This window comes from Pelmatolapia mariae, linkage group LG10_11, assembly GCF_036321145.2.
Source record: "Pelmatolapia mariae isolate MD_Pm_ZW linkage group LG10_11, Pm_UMD_F_2, whole genome shotgun sequence".
NCBI classification, from domain to species: domain Eukaryota; kingdom Metazoa; phylum Chordata; class Actinopteri; order Cichliformes; family Cichlidae; genus Pelmatolapia; species Pelmatolapia mariae.
The window spans coordinates 74201068-74217389 of record NC_086236.1 but is presented as its reverse complement, the minus strand read 5'-3'; the positions used below and the strand labels follow the sequence as shown (position 1 = coordinate 74217389).

The window sequence follows — 16322 nt, the reverse complement described above, 5'->3', positions numbered from 1 at the left end:
TCCCTAACTGTTTTGATCCTTTGCTCGTACCGAGGCTGCTGAGCTCTGGATAGCTTTAGCTACTTAGCCTTTCTTTAAAAATCAAGTGTCTGCTTAGGTTTGTTGTGTTTGAGCTCTCTTTGCTCTCAGTGTGGAGCTTCCACATTAGCGCCACGTTAGCGTGTAGCTGTGTGTGTCACACGAGAGCGTTCAGACATGTGAGGCTGACTGACTGGAGACGAGCTGCTCGATCGCTGCGTCTTTAACAACGGTTCCCTGCCAACTCACACACACACTGTAAGTGCTGAACCCACAAAATGTCAGCGCTCACATCAAACTGGCTCTCACAGGGAGCTGTTTTTATTGGACTTCATTACTTGGATTTCCAGAGAAAACTGAGTTCAGTCAGTGCTTCGGATGTTTGAGCCCGCAGTCAGCCCAGGTCGCACACATATTTTGTTCAGTGATTGAAACCTTACAAAACAGATGATTTTAGGATTTTCAATAAGTATAATAATAAGCATCTGCAGGAAGTGAGAAAAACACAGCATGTGTTGTGGACTCTGCACTAGATTTACTGATCCGTCCCCCTGAGGAGATGCAGCCCTCTGGTTTCCTTACTTGGGGGAGAACTCCAGGCCTCGAGGGCCGGCGTCCTGCAGGTTTTAGATGTGTCAGCTGCTTTAAACGGCTAAATGACCTCCTCAGCATGTCTTGAAGTTCTCCAGAGGCCTGGTAATGAACTAATCGTGTGATTCAGGTGTGTTGACCCAGGGTGAGATCTGAAACCTGCAGGACACCGGCCCTGGCAAATGTAGGTGTGATTTGGTGTTGTATAAATAAAGGCACTGGAATTGAATTGAGGACAAATGCCTGGAGTTTATCTGGACCAGCTGTCGTCTCCTTTACAGATTTACGAAATCCAAATCTTTAATCCAAAGCAGGAGCCGAACGGGTGGAGGCGGTCGACATAGTGAAGAAGCCGGGTCACATGATGGCACATAAGGAGTACCAACATGCAGCTGCCTCGAAACCTGGGGAGGGGAAGTGTGTATGCTGAGCAGGTAACTGAACAAAAGTGAAAGTAAAAAGCGCGGGGACAGGAAGTGACACTGACCCGGGACCACAGAACCAAACAGGAAGTTCTCCATACATCCCTTTGAATCTGCCTCCCTGAGTTCAGCATGCAGGCTTGAAGCCGTGTGTGTGTGTGTGTGTGTGTGTGTGTGTGTGTGTGTGAGCAGTCTGCTGGTGGCATCTTGTGTTGCTCTTGATCCTTTTATCTCTTCGGTCGGCCTCCTCGGGCTCTCAGCTGCTTACAGCACAAGAGGATTACTCAGAGTTTTCCTGCAGGCGTCTGCGGTCGGAGTGGGGAATGGGTCGGTGTGGACGGGTGCAGGAGGGGTTGGGGTTGCTCCTGGTCTTCTGGCTGACAGTGGGGCCGGTGCCGGCTCAGGGTCGGCACCCTCTGCCCGTGCTGTGGCTGATGCCGGTCGGCTCCGGGTCGGGTGGGGAGAACCTGACGGCAGGCGTGGCTCCGGCTGTAAGACTGGCTCTGCAGGACCTGAAGAAACAACCACCACTGCTGGGGAACTACGAGATCCAGCTCCAGCTGCTGGACTCACAGGTGGGTCTCAGACCTGGTGACTAGCTGCCTCTATGGAGGCAAAACTCTGTTCTAAAAGCTGCTTTAGCTTCTTGAAACCAGACGAGATGATTGAGCAACAGCACGTGCTCATCAGGCTCCAGCTCCTGCTCTCTGGTCCTTTTTAAACTCTAATGGGACAGTAATTTACAGAAGCAGTCGTGTTTTAGACCAGAAACCTACCAGGAAAGTGTTACTGAGCTCAAGCTCATAAACTTCTACATAATTAGATGAGTCGCCATCTGCAGGTCATATAAAGAATGTTAAAGTTAAAAGAAGTTCAGCGTTAGCTTCACTCAGAAGCTGTGCCTGTGTTTATTTACAGTTTATAGTTCATGGTGCATTCAGGGACCCCTGGGATACAGGAAGATCTGCAAAGGATATTAAATGTGGGCAATTTTCTATTTGATTTTTTCCCGTGTTGGAACAAATACGTCTGTTATTATTCTCTTTTTCTTTCACTGCAGAATTTCACACTGCAAAGCAAAACATTAATCAATAAATAAATACATTCTTTAACTTTCCACCAAAAATATATCAGTAGCAGCTGATTTTACTCTCAGCCTCGTTGTACCTCTGAAACTATCAAACGTGCGTTTTTCAGATGTGGACTCTAAAGTGACCACATGCAGTGCTGAGTGAGGGACTGACTTCATGAAACATTTCAGACCTGCTGGCAGTCATTTCAGTCTGACTGGATATAAACTGAGCTGAAGCCTTCTGGGAGATTTTGCACTGACTGGCAGGGGTCCCGACACCTGACTGAGAGGATTTATGTTGGTAATGAACAAACAACTAAAAGATCTGAACGTAAAAGGAAAAGTTATCTAAAAAGTTTCTTGATGCGTCATCCAGGTGAGGACATCCCAAAAGTAATCCTGTTCATCTGGACGTTTTCAGTGATGTTATTGGAGCCATTCCCCAACTATCTGTGAGCGCTGCTTGTGACCTTTGACCAGCGGTCATGAAAATGTGCAAGTTAATGATAAAGGAGCTGACCTCACAGCCGTCACGCTGACGCGAACACTCAGTAAAACCTGCAGTCAGCTGAGACTGAAGAACTTGGGTGATGATGAAGTGTTTCTCCCGCTGAAGACGTCCACATGAACAGAATCAACCTTTTTGGACCTCTAAAAATATTTCAGGTCATATTCAGGTCCATCTTTTGAAGCCTACACCTGGCACAGGTGGTGCTGCAAAGCTGAATGATGTTTCTGTTTAACCTCTGAGGCCGCTCTGTGTTCTCATAGCTGAAACATGCATGAACTCGGCCCCGTGTCACATCTATTCTCCCCTGTCTTCCAGTGCGATCCCGCTAAAGCGCTCAAAGCCCTGTTTGATGCCGTGTGGGCGGGGCCGAAGTACCTGCTGCTGTTTGGAGGGGTGTGTCCACCTGTGACGGCGCTCATCGCTCGCGCTCTTCCGGCGCTCGGCCTGGTGCAGGTGCTGACCTCAGCCTCACGGTGGTGACGTAATGCAGCCGTGTGTATGACAGGTAACTTCTGCTTTCCCAGGTGTCTTTTGCGGCCTCGGCTCCCGGCCTGTCCAACAGGAAGTTGTACAGAAACCTGTTCAGCACGGTGCCGTCAGACCGAGCGCTGAACCAGGCCGCCGTGAAGCTGCTGCAGCGCTACAAGTGGACCAGAGTCGGCGTGGTCACGCAGGAAGGACCCAGACTCTCCGAGGTGAACGTGGGGCGTAGCTTCAGCCTTAAGCATGCACTCTCTCTACTGCCCAGCAGGGGGCGTGTTTACTGGTCTATGAGAACATGAAATTACTGTGTAGCTGATCTCTGAACTCACTGAACATCTGTCTGATGACTTTCTGGTTCCCCTGAGAGTCATGAGGGCCGGATTTAAGGCGGCGTTTCATTCTGGTTACCAATCCTTTAGCGTGAGAGCGCGCTGTCCTCCGGCCTCTCACCTCCACCTCGAAAACTTAGATCTCAATGAGGAAAACAGCTGAACCTTCAGAAACAGGCTGTTGCTAACCAGGGGCTGATGTCACAATAGCCATGTCCATCTTTTGTATACAGTCTGTGGTGACTCTGAAATAATGAAAATTTTCATGAAGCTCTGATATCATGGAATTTACCACCATCATCAGTGCTTCTTATATTTATTTAATTTCTCTGAATCGGAACTGCACTTTGTAGAATTTTATTTGAAAATCCTAAAATCTAAAAACAGGAGCCAGGAGAGCACGATGAGCTCTGCCGAGGAGCAAGAAGCCAAAGCTGTGCTCTGCCACTGCCAGGAGAGTAGGAGGGGGTGGATAATAAAACAATTTTAGTCATTTTTTTTAAAGAAAGAAATTCTTTGTTTTCAGATTCACGTGTGAGTACTTTGTCTCTTCTGCCTTTTATGTTGTTTCTTATTTTCACTGTTGGTCAAACTAACCAGCCGAGGTTGTCTCTGATTTGCCTCCATGCTGGGTCACAGTTACTTAAGTCTGAAGTGAAGAAAATCATTAATGAAAACCTTTAAGGCTTAAAAAGTTTTTTCACTCATGAACTACTCACAGTACAACTACTATAAAGGAGAGGGACGGACCTGTGAATGTTAGGGGATAACAGCCGTGGTGCATCGAGCCTTCCTCATGAGGAAGCGACTGTGAGACATCATGTCTGACTATTTTTGTCTGCAGATGAAGAAGGATCTGATCAGACAGCTGCTGAGAGCCGGCGTTCACGTCGCCGTCACAGAAAGCCTCTCTGGAGACGTCTGCCGCCGCCTGAAGAAGCTGAAGGTACGGGCGTCCCTTTACTTTTGCTCACTTCAGTCTCTTAGTGCAGTCAAAGCAGCTGAAGCTCATCCCAAACTCAAGGATTATTACTCGCTCTTATTTTGAAGGATGAGGACGTTCGCATCATCGTCGCGCAGCTGGAAGATGAGTCTGTGTCTGAGGTGTTCTGCTGTGTAAGTACACTACAGAGCCAAAAGTATGTGGACACATGTAGGGCCTTTTAATCTTCCAGGTTTTCTGTAATAACATTTCTGGTTTTCCAGATTTTTACGTAGAAGCCTCTGATGGACACGAAGCTAAGCACGGGTCACCGGTGACCTGGTGGATAATAAGAGGCTCAAACAGTCGAGACTGTTTTCTTGTTTCCTCTGTGATGTTCAGGCTTACAAACTGAACCTGTTTGGGGCTCGGTACCAGTGGATCGTAGCTGGTGGAGGAGCAGCTGGGTGGAGGCTGGGGTGGAAGTTTTCTGGCTGTACGGCCAACAGCCTTCTGGTGGCGGCAGACGGGTCCATCCGGCTGCGGGTCCGAGAGCTCGGCAACGCCAATGCACCGGGAGTCTCTGGACGGGTCAGAAACAGTTTGCACTGAAACAAACATGCAACAGTCAGGCTTGTAGAGCTGCAGGCAGCTGCTTTAGGCCACTGCTCTCCCTCAGACTGGATATGAAAGATGGCCCCACTGATGCTTTGTTGGCTGTTGGAGCGAGAAATGATTACGGTGGGACACGAGGGAGGAGCTTCTTACAAGCTCAACCTGCAGACTGTGAGGGTTTCATCTACAAATGAAGCCACAAACATGGGAATCAAATTTATGGGCGCTGACTCACTCAAAGTCGCCCTCAAGTGGTCATTAGTGGAACTGCAGGTTATGGCTTCAGGTGCCCCACAGCCCCCTGAATCTCTGCAGGACAGGTGGAGAGTTAGCCTGAAACAATAATAACCGTAATGATAATATAATAACTTTTATTTAGATAAAGCACTCTTCACAGGATAAGAGCCAAAATGTGCTTTAATGTTTTGGACTTTTAATAATCCTTAGAGTAAAGCAGGTCCTTTAATGGTGGCCTTGTCCTGCAGACTCCTCAGGACTACCAGGACTCCTACCTCAGGCAGCTGATCCAGGAGAGGTCAGAGGTCAGCTCGCTGCACTCCTTCGCCTATGATGCCGTTTGGGTCGTTGCCAGAGCTCTGAGTCAGGCGACAGAGGCGGCGAAACAAAGAGAGAAATACAGGAACGTGACGGTCAGCGAGGAGGAGGTGGCGAGGATGTTGCTGGAGGCCGTGAGGAGCACGCGGTTCGAAGGAGTCACAGTGAGCAATCACACAGTAATGAGCGTCACTGAGAGGAAGTGGTCATCAGGCCTTTCAAAACAGCGTAGACGTCCAGCAGGCTTGAAGACCAACTCTCCTTGAAAGCGGAGCAGTGTGATCAGTTTTCCCGGCGTGCTCCTCACCATGAACACTTTTATGCTTTCAGGGTCCGGTTTTCTTTCGGAACGGGGAGAGAATGACGTCGATCGAGCTGGTCCAGTTTCAAGGTGCCAAAGAACCCAAAGTTAACTTGTTATAAACAATGATGTTGTGCTATATCACCGTCAGTCCATGATGAATCCATGATGTGTGTGTGTGTGCTCAGTCAGCAGTGGTGTCGTGGTGGGGGAGTTCAATACCAGCACCCAACAACTCCGCCTGATGCACCACCTGCTCAGGTTCAAAGGTCAGAAACTAAACTTTACATTTTATTTTGAAAGGCATTAAAACTGGAAGTGACACTGAAGAGGTGAAGAGTTAAAATGAGCTGTAAACCGTTTGTTTTTGCTGTAAAGCTGCAGTGAATTATAAAGCCGATCTGCTGCTCGGTGACGATGAACCAGAGATAAACACTGATCAGATGTGCTGATGCTGCAGGTCCAGGACCAGCTAAAGACCAGCCTGTGGTCCTTCTGCAGCACCGTCACATCAGCCTCCTCCTGTACATCGTCATATCGTCAGCTGCTGGTGTGACCATCATCATCGCTCTGATCGTCCTCTTCTTCGTCATTGTCAACCACAAACACCGGTACGGCATCTGTAAGTTCACCAACACGTTACATCAAACAGCATCTGTGAGAAACTGAGCGCCCTCTGCCTGCAGGTGGCTCGGCTCGGGCGGTGCGTCCCAGGACGAGCTGCTCCTGCTGGGCGTCCTGCTCTCCTCCTCCTCGGTGCTGTTCTCCGGCCTGGACGAAGCCCCGCTGTCGGACTGGATGTTTGGGGTTCTCTGTTCTGTGAGTTCTGCCTGACCTGAGTCTTACACAGCAACCGCAAACTGAAAACATACAGCTCTGTCCCAGAAACAGCACAAGGCTGGAAAAATCGAGTATTTGTGGTTTGGAGTTTTTACCAGAAAGTTTAACTCAATCATGAAGACATGCAGAGCAGTTTTTAACTGAGGGTGATGCAAAAAAGATTAAAGTATGTTGTGATGTGTGAAAGGTGCTCCTTGAAATATATAATAATCATAATAAATTATTAAAATTCCTCCTTAATATCTATCTATCCATTCTCTTCTGCCTGGAGCCTATCCCAGCAGGGACACCCTGAACAGGTCGCCAGTCTGTCGCACACACAGACACACAACCATTCACCTCACATTCACACCTATGGGCATTAAACTGTGGGAGGATGGGGGCGTACCCGGACAGGACTGACTCACTCCTGCCTCTGCTGGATGTTGGAGGAACTGCAGTTTATGATTGCTGGAGGTTTCAAAACTGTAAGAGCTGATAAAATGATATTCTGGGTCCCGGCCCTGCAGGTGCGTCTGTGGACTCTCGCCGTGGGGCACACTGTGGGCTTTGCTGCACTCTTCACTGAAACGTGGAGGGTCTACTCGGTGTTCAGCATCAACCAGAAGGTAAATCAGCTGCTACAGTCGGCTCGTGGTTTCTGAACTCCTGTGAACCTCAGACTGCACCTGGAAACACCAGGTTATAAAATCCCTGAAGTCTTGTTTCTGATTCATTTTTCCTGCTCTGTTTCTGTCTGTCGGTGTGTCTCTGTACGTCCCACAGCATAGCCGAGCGCCGTCAGCAGGCTGCGTCATATTCTGGTTATTCCTGGTGGACACGCTTGTTTTAACCTCCTGGCAAATCCTGGACCCCCTCAGATGGGTGGTGCTTCAGCATAACACAGAGGTCTTTAAATGCAAATATTTATTGTAAATAACAGCAAAGGGGCTGATGGGAAATGCAGTCTTCGCAAAAAAACACGACATCTGAGCTTTCATCACCAATATTGTTTATCAGTCAGTGATTTACTGAAAATTAGAAATAAAAATATATTTACTGTTTTACTGCTTTGAGAAATTCATCCATCCATCCATCCATCCATCCATATCCACCCTTACTGCTGCAGAGTGGACCCTGGCCCCTGCTGTAGATGTAAACTGAGTATCATTTGTTTGTGTGGACTGACGCGAACCAAACTGTTCTGTGCTTTCAGGGCGACGCTGCTGATGAGGACGTTATCATCCGGCCGTACTCTGAACGCTGCAGCAGTGTTAACATGGAGCTGTGGCTCACTGTGGTCTATGGATACAAAGCACCTCTGCTGGTCAGACTCTACAAAGTCCTTATCAAATATCTGATATTACGCTGCAGTTTAGGCCAAGTTGCAATCTTTAAGAACTACTATTATTATTAGTAGTAGTAGTACTAGTACTATTACACAACGTCGAGCTCAGCCTGTCCCAGCAGGTCAGCTAATCCCAGCCGACATCAGCAGCTGAATGAGCTGAACACCCTTGGTTTTAAGACATCTGTGATAAATGAGAGGTTTGATTTATTGGTAATCAATTAGAAAATCAATCAGTGATTGTGTTCTCACAGATTTCTCAGTTTGAGTTTGACAGCTACAAAGATGTAGCTGTCTAATATCAGTAATGTTGTAACTTTTCCAGTTTTAAAACTGTTAATCATCAGCTGATTAAAACCAGATTTTTATGGCAGTTTGAAAAAAAAATCCAAATCTGATCCAAGTTTAACAGAGTCCATCCAAGACAGAGCTGCAGGATCAGAGCATCAGCAGTGGGAGATTAGCTCATCGTGAGGGCCACTGGAGGAAGTTCTGCGCTTTGATAAAACCTGATGTTTTGTCTTCAGCTTCTCGGATGTTTCCTGGCCCTGAACATCTGGACCGCGGAGGTCAGCGAGCCAGCAGACAGCGGCAAACACCTGGCGCTGAGCACGTTTGCCCTGACGGCGTTCAGCGTGTCGGGAGTGTCCGGATCGCTGCTGATGTCCCACGATCCTCCAGTTCAGTTCTGTGTGAGCAGCATCCTCATCCTCTGCTGCAACGTCTTCATCCTGAGCGGATGGTTCGGACCGAAGGTCAGCGTCACGCTTCGTATTTTCATCCTTTCATTTAGACTTTGAGTCAAACGCAAACCCGCTGAGGGTAAAAGACTCACGATCGAGAGATCTGCTGTCCGCAGTTTAGGTCACTCCGACAGATGCTGCACATCTGGCAGGACCGATGCTGCGTGTTGGACTCTTGCTTGTTTTCTATGGCAATGAGCAAATGTTACCCAACAGGAGACCATGACAGGCTGGAGGGCAGTCAGCTGTTTGCAGGTCGCTCCTTCTTCTTAAGCACAGACAGATGCCACTGTTTTCGTGGCTCCTCCTTCATCACACATGAAGGATGATGACTGACCTTATGTTTACTTGCAGATTGTGTTTGTGTGCTGGAGCGGCGGCGGCGGCCTGCAGCAGGCGTCCGGGCTGCAGGGTGATGCTGCACAGGAAGATGAAGATCAGCTGAGCAGGTTAAATCAGCAGCTCAGGAGTGAAAGTGCACAGGTGAAGCCTTACACCAGCCTTTGTGAACAGGCAGCCGCAGCGAGAGAATAGAAGCACAACACCAAAGGAACAGTTTTTATAACCGACGCCTGTTTTTCCTTCCTTCAAATTAAATTTGATGGATTTTGAAGATTTGGCAACCTTTTTCTCCACTTTCACTTAGATCCATAATTTGTTGGACAAAGGCCGTTTTTGTCGTTTTGCCTCTGTACAAAACCAAAACTATAAAAAACTTCTACCACACATTGATTTTAAATCTAATAATGAAGACGCGAGTGAAGTGCAGGCTTCCACTTTGAATTCAAGGGGTTTCAAATATTGCTTAAACTGTTTATACACACAGTCCCTGACGCTGAGAGTTAAAGTTTATTGGACACTGGACCAATGAGCAGCTTCATTTTGATCCTGTTATTTCAAGGGAAATAAAGCAGATAAAATCACTGAAGTTTATTCAAAGTATTGAATTAGTATTTTATAGCTTTCAGACACAAACATCACAAAATGTAACCAAGCCAAGAACACTTTGAAAGAGGTGGGCGTGTCATTGTCAGAGTCTACAAGCAGGAAACAGCTTCATGAAGTTCACAGCAAGCTGCAAACCGCTGGTTACACTCACGATGGTGGAGGCAGCGTGGTGGTACGGGCATGTATGGCTGCCTGGAGTCAGGTCACTGCTGATCACTGCTGATGCGGCCGCTGATAGAAGCAGCGGGATGAACTGTGAAGTGCACAGGGCTGAACTCTCTGCTCACATTCACACAGAGCTTCACAGTGCAGGTGGATAACGAGCAAAGCAAACTGCACAAAGCAACCCAAGAGTTTCTCAAAGCATGAAATGGGGTTTTCTTCCATAAGCAAGTCATCCAGATGTTCGCAGTGCAGTAGAGTTATTAAATATATAACTGAAGGCAGAGACCCACAAACCAGCTGAAGGTGCTGCAGTAAAGACCTGCACTGCCTCTGGTAGTGTCCTCTTACTAACAGAGTCTCTGAAAACAGATCTGTGTAAGAAAATGTCTCTAATTCCTAAACATTTCATGCAAAGTTTTTTTTAATTCCTTAAATTAAAGTTGAACATCTGGACTTTGATCTATTATTTAAAACTCACTGTGGTGGAGTACAGAGGCGGCGCTATAGCAAATTATAGGCTTAAGTGTGTAACTACTTACATGGAACTTCACTGAGACTGAAGCTGTCTGCTCTTCATTAAATATTTGTTGGATCTTCATGTCTTATTCCCAGATGTGGCTTTTTATGTGTGTGGGTTCGTTTTTTTGCAGCTGGATGTGGAAATAGAAATCATCAGAATGGAGCTTTCTGAGACGTCGGGGATGTTTCAGCATCTGATGAGAGACAAACACGGTAATCATCACTCACTCTGAGAGTAAAAACATATGTACTCTTCAGTGTGATTCATGATAAGTAGATGAAAACATTTTTCCTGTGAAGCAGCTGAAATTGGATCAGTGACTCATGAAGCTCAGATCTGTGCGGAAAACAGAAACGGCGAGAGCGAAGCTTCAACCCTGAAAGACATCAACTCGCCCGAACAGTGAGTCCAACACACAAAACATCTGAGGGAAACATATCAAACATTTTCTTGCTCACATGTGTCTTTAAAGTGAAACGTGTATCAATAATTACGTTGACATTATCTGGAAGTCCCACAGGATCTTAGCTCGGTCATTCTCCACCACCCTTGGGGGCGTCTCCCATTTTGACCTCAGGACTTCCAGGCCATACTCGGCACAGATGTTCCTGTACACTATGCCGGCCACTTGGTTATGGCGTTCCATGTATGCCCTGCCTGCTAGCATCTTGCACCCTGCTGTTATGTGCTGGATTGTCTCAGGGGCATCTTTACACAGCCTGCACCTGGGGTCTTGCCTGGTGTGATGGACCCCAGCCTCTAATAATAATAATAATGATAATGTATACTTTATTGATCCCCGTGGGGAAATTACTTGTTTTTCTCTGCATTTGACCCATTCACTCAGTGAAGCAGTGGCCAGCCACTAAGCAGGCGCCCGGGGAGCAGTGTGTAGGGATGGTACCTTGCTCAGGGGTACCTCAGGGTAGCCGTTCAGTGGATTCGAACCCCCGACCTTCCGATCATGGGGTGACCACTCTACCTACTGAGCTATCCCTACCCTAAACAGAACTATCCCTGCCCTATGCCCTCTATGGATCTTGTACTCAGAGCTTGTTCCTGTGCTGCCATGATTAGTGCCTCTGTGCTGTCTTTCAGTCCGGCTTTGTCCAGCCGGTGGTTCACACTGTGCTGAGGCCTTCCATGATGGTTCCTCCTCTTCCTCCTCTTTCTTGGATTTCTGCTGCCTGAGGTATTCACTGAGCACGCGGTCGGTTGGGGCCATCTTCCTGATTTACTTGTGGATGTTCGTTGTCTCATCCTGTCGTACTGACACTTACTGCCTCTGTGTCCTTCTTTTCACTTAGCATACAGCCTCTGAGTGCTGGTTTTAGGGTGAAACCCTCCATGCATGGTGAGGAACTTCCTTGTTTTGATGTTAGTGGCGTCTATTTCCTCCTTTGTCCAGCTTTTTATCCCAGCACGGTACCTGATCACCAGCCGGGTGTAGCCTTGATCTTGTTCTTACCGTTCAGCTGACTCCTCAGGACTTGCCTGACCCTCTGCAGAAATTTGGTAGTTGCAGCTTTCCTAGCGGCCTCTTCATGGTTTCCATCTACCTGTGGGATGCCCAGGTACTTGTAGCTGTCCTCTATGTCTATGGGATTGTACTTGTGGAAGTTTAGACTACCTTCCTTCTCTTTGTTACCATCCGACTTCACTTCTCCAGTCCGAACGACATTCTGATGTCATTGCTGTATAGCCTGGTGGTGTGGATCAGCGAATCAATGTCTCACTCGCTCTTGGCATACAGCTTGATGTCATCCATGTACAGGCAGTGGCTGAAAACTGCTCCACTCCGTAGTCGGTATCCGTAGCCAGTCTTGTCAATGATCTCACTGAGGGGGTTCAGGCCTATGCAGAACAGCAGTGGGGACAGAGCATCTCCTTGGTAGATCCCACACTTGATGGTGACTTGTGCTACGGGCTTGGAGTTGGCCTCTAGTGTTGTACGCCACATCCCCATTGAGTTCCTGATGAAGGCTCTTAGGGTCCTGTTGATCTTGTACAATTCTAGGCATTCCAGGATCCAGGCGTGGAGCATCGAGTCATAGGCCTTCTTGAAGTCAAACCACAGGTTTGGTCAGTCTGGTCTTGCAGTCTCGGGTGACTGCTCGGCCTGCTAGTTGCTGGTGTTTCTCTGTTCATGTATTGAGCCATGTGTCTGTTCATCTTAGCCACTATGATGCCTCGCAGGTTCTTCCACGTGGTACTGAGGCAGGTTATTGGCCGGTAGTTGGACGGGACCGGTCCCTTCTGGGGGTCCTTTGGCATCACGAGTGTCCCACCTTCAGTTAGCCATTCCAGGTGTCTCTCATTGACTAGCAGGCGGTTCGTTTGTGCTCCCAGACGCTAATGGAGTGCAGTCAGCTTCTTTAGCCAGTAGGTGTCAGTCATGTCCAACTCGTCATACTGGAGACCCTTTTTTCTGATGGTTACTGGTCCCTGTTCAGGGAGGTTGCTGTGCTCTGCTCTTAGATCCACTAAGGCATTCTTGTTATGTTCTGCATCCCATATGCTCTTCCAGTATTGCTCCGTCTCCAGCCTTGGTGGGGCTGTTCTCATATTGTTCCCCTGCCACTGAGAGTACACCTTGGATGGGTCTGTGGAGAACAGCTGGTTTATTCTCCTGCCTTCGAGCTCTTTGGTGTACCTCTTTAGCCAAAGCTGTGAGTCTTTGCTTGATAGTTTCCAAGGCCTCAGGTATGGACTGCTTGCTGTACTTCTTAGGTATCCCTTTCTTCATCACACCTTTCTGCAGCTCTGATAGCTGACGAACTTGCTTCCATTCTACCTTGATCCTGGCCTCTAGTTTCCTTCTCCATGCTACTCCTTGTGGCTGTTCATCTTATAGCCAAGCATCTCTGTGAACACTGCTGCCATTTTACAGCTTCGGCATGATCCTGTTATTCAGGTCAGCTTTTCTTGCACTCAGCTCACCTTCAGTCACCAATCTCAGGTGGGGGTGATGATATCTCCCACCTGTCCTGGCTCCCCCTTGCTGTAGAATTTGTGTTGTACCTTATCGACCTCTAGTTGTGACAGCATTTACATCTTGCCGATGTTGGTACACCGAGCTACCAGATGTTTCGCCGTCAGTCTGCATGTTGGGTATCGAAGATCCCAGAGGTCTCATATCCCCTTCATGCAACCCCTTCTGCTGGGGTTACTTACGTAGTAGCATTCCCACAGCGCCCTGTCCTCATCTGAAGATTAACACTTTTCTGTGAATAATGACGTTTTTCAAATTTCAGTGCAGTTTTCTTACATAAATATAAACTTAAGGCAATCAGTTTCCTTAATAAATGTATTTAACAGAAAATTACACCTTAGAGGCATGTGAATATTTGAAGTGGAAGAAGATTTACTGCTTCTCTTCCTGTCTATGATTTCTGTCAGCATGCGGCGCCGTCTGTCTGTCCAGCTGCCCATCCTCCATCATTCCTACCTGCCCATGGTCGGTGGCGTCAGCTCCAGCAGCTCCAGCCTGTTCGGCAGCCAGGAAGTCTTTGTCGATCAGCACAATAACTTCCTGTACACCTGATGGCAGGAAGCTGCAACTTTGACCTCCTTGGGAAAGAAATATGGGACTTTATGCTGCGCTTACACAAATCAGCCAGAACATTAAAATCACCTGCAAATAATTTGTCCTCAGTGTTTGAGGTGTGTTGGGGAGGCTGCTGCCATCTGGGAGTGCCGCGACCACTGCACTGTAAACCCAAACGCTCAAAGTACTTAATAAATTAAGTAATGTAAACTTACTTTTTAAAAAACATTCATACTCAGTTCATTTTACATTTTGTTCAATTTAAGTTTAATTTAACTTATTATTTTTAAACAAGTTCAACTATTTTGCATATTAAGTACCTGCTACTTAAAAAATATGAGTTAATTTTACTAATTTATTTAAATGATATGTAGGGATGGGTATCGAAAACCGGTTCTTGTTGAGAACCGGTTTCAATTCCTTGGAATTGTTTGCCATTTTTGCAAACGATTCCCTTATCGATTCCAGTCGCCCCGAATGACGTCACCGCGTTGCGGAGCGTCATTTACCTGGCAGGAAACATGGCGGCTCAAACGCTAAAAAGTTTGGTCATACTTTACGAGAACGGATGACAACAGGGCAACTTGCAATACTTGCAAAGTAGATATTTCATTAAAGGGAGGAAACACTGCGAATATGCAAAAGCATTTGCTCACAAAACACGCGATGACCTTAAATGAATGTCGTGTTTTTAATTTCGCTCCGGACTCGTGAATCTCAACCCAGCAGCAGCGGTAACGTTTGCACGTCCTCTCCCGTTAATGCGGCAGGTAAATAATCAACTAACAGTGCATATTATGTTAGTGCGATCTGCCTTATTACAAAACCTGCCATGACTGTGCATTTAGGTGACCATGATGAGAGAGACAGAGTCTGGCTGGCTCAGATGCTGGCAGTTCTCGCTGCAGTCTACCGGTAGCGTCTCCTTTCAGGCCAGTATGTCACCGAGCAGTGACTAAGTTTGTGGTCAAAGGCTTGCACCCATTTGCCACAGCAGATGCCCCCGATTTTCGGTAAGTGAATGTGTTTAATTGTAGGCAGGGACATTACTGGATATTCTTGTGTAATTGCTACAGAATAATTTATGTTATACTTTGTTATTGCTACAGAAGAATATTTATTTTATTATTTTACATTTACAATTTTTTTCCTGGGGACCCTGTGACACCCCATGAAGAGCCGTAGGCTGTGGATCTCTTAAGATCTCACTGTTGGGTTTGTAAGGCCATGTTACTCCTAAATTTCTATCTTGTTCAAAGAGAAGATATAAAACAAAGTTCTAAGCTAATCGACCTTAGTGTTCTCCTTTTTTTTAAAAATAAGAATCGATAAAGAATCGATAAAGAATCGAATCGTTAAACAGAATCGAAAATGGAATCGGAATCGTGAAAATCTTATCAATACCCATCCCTGATGATATGGCAGTCATGTTTGGAAGGTTTTGATTCCTGAGGGCAGTTTGACCCCGAACATAAAGACATTAGAAGACAGGAGTCTGATATAACAGCTGGACTGATTCTGAGAGGAGACAATGGAATAAAAGTAAAATTGCCTCGTCGTTTTTGTTTCATTGCTTTGTTATTGTTGTTGGTTTTTTGGTTGCCTTTATTTTCTCTTTCAAACATTACATAAACATTTTAAACATTTAAAAAACAATTTCATTTAAAAATAATGAATTTACTAAATGAATTTGTTGGGCATTTAAAAATGTGAGTGAGTGTTTTATTTACATTTAAAATGTTTTAAAATTTTCTTTTCTTCTTATGAAGACTTCACTTGTGAGGTAATTTCCTGTCAGATATGAAGCTCCGCCCACTCTTCTGCAGTTGATCATTTTTCTTTTCTTGGTGTCGCTCATTTTCTCACGTGGCACCGTTAGCTAACAGGTAATATGCTAATAATGCAGCCCCTTCATATGAAACTGGAGTGATGTGATCATGACTTCTAACAGCTGTTAAAAGACAAGCAGCTGCATTTCGGACTAACTAAGTGTTCAACGCTCAAACAAAGAGAGCTGCAGAGGTGATGAAGGCATGAATATGTTTTTCTAAATCTTTAAGAGAAAGATAAGGCTTCGCCTCGGCAATTTCAGATAACTGATTAAAAACTGGTCTTCTCACCTGTGGACACTTTCTTATCTAATTTCTACGAGCGATTTAAAAACACTCTGAAATTTCTTGCAGTCTGGGAATGATGACAAGCAGGAGGACCAACAGTAGCAGTTCACTTGTCCAAAGGGGCATGACTTCCAAAACCTATTTGGATGTCATCATCATAACAGAAAAATGATACCAAAGGCCGCATGTATGAATAGAACAGAGTGGGACCCAAAACAGACCCCTGTGGTACACCACATTAAATAGGAGGAGGAGTAGTCTCTCATAGCAACAGAAAAAGACCGCTCTGACAGGTA

The 16322-nt window shown here is 46.4% G+C and overlaps 1 protein-coding gene across 3 annotated transcripts; it reads left to right on the top strand.

The window, feature by feature from the left end:
- The first annotated feature begins 963 nt into the window (after nt 1-963).
- Nucleotides 964-15085, top strand: LOC134637185 (gamma-aminobutyric acid type B receptor subunit 2). 3 transcript variants are annotated; one of them, XM_063487549.1, is made up of 19 exons: nt 970-1606; nt 2930-3067; nt 3139-3309; nt 4271-4372; nt 4477-4542; nt 4751-4939; nt 5449-5682; nt 5849-5909; nt 6008-6088; nt 6280-6430; nt 6506-6638; nt 7169-7267; nt 7425-7547; nt 7855-7965; nt 8514-8741; nt 9084-9212; nt 10493-10574; nt 10665-10764; nt 13762-15085. In XM_063487549.1, exons 1-19 carry the CDS (start codon nt 1355-1357, stop codon nt 13904-13906), a joined length of 2595 nt encoding a protein of 864 aa, XP_063343619.1. In that variant the 5' UTR covers nt 970-1354; the 3' UTR covers nt 13907-15085. The 3 variants fall into 3 exon arrangements, 2 of the variants coding, with proteins under 2 accessions (XP_063343619.1, XP_063343618.1); XM_063487548.2 differs by having other exon boundaries at nt 10662-10764; XR_010095082.1 differs by lacking the exons at nt 10665-10764; nt 13762-15085 and adding an exon at nt 8846-8984 and having other exon boundaries at nt 964-1606.
- The last annotated feature ends 1237 nt before the right edge of the window (nt 15086-16322 follow it).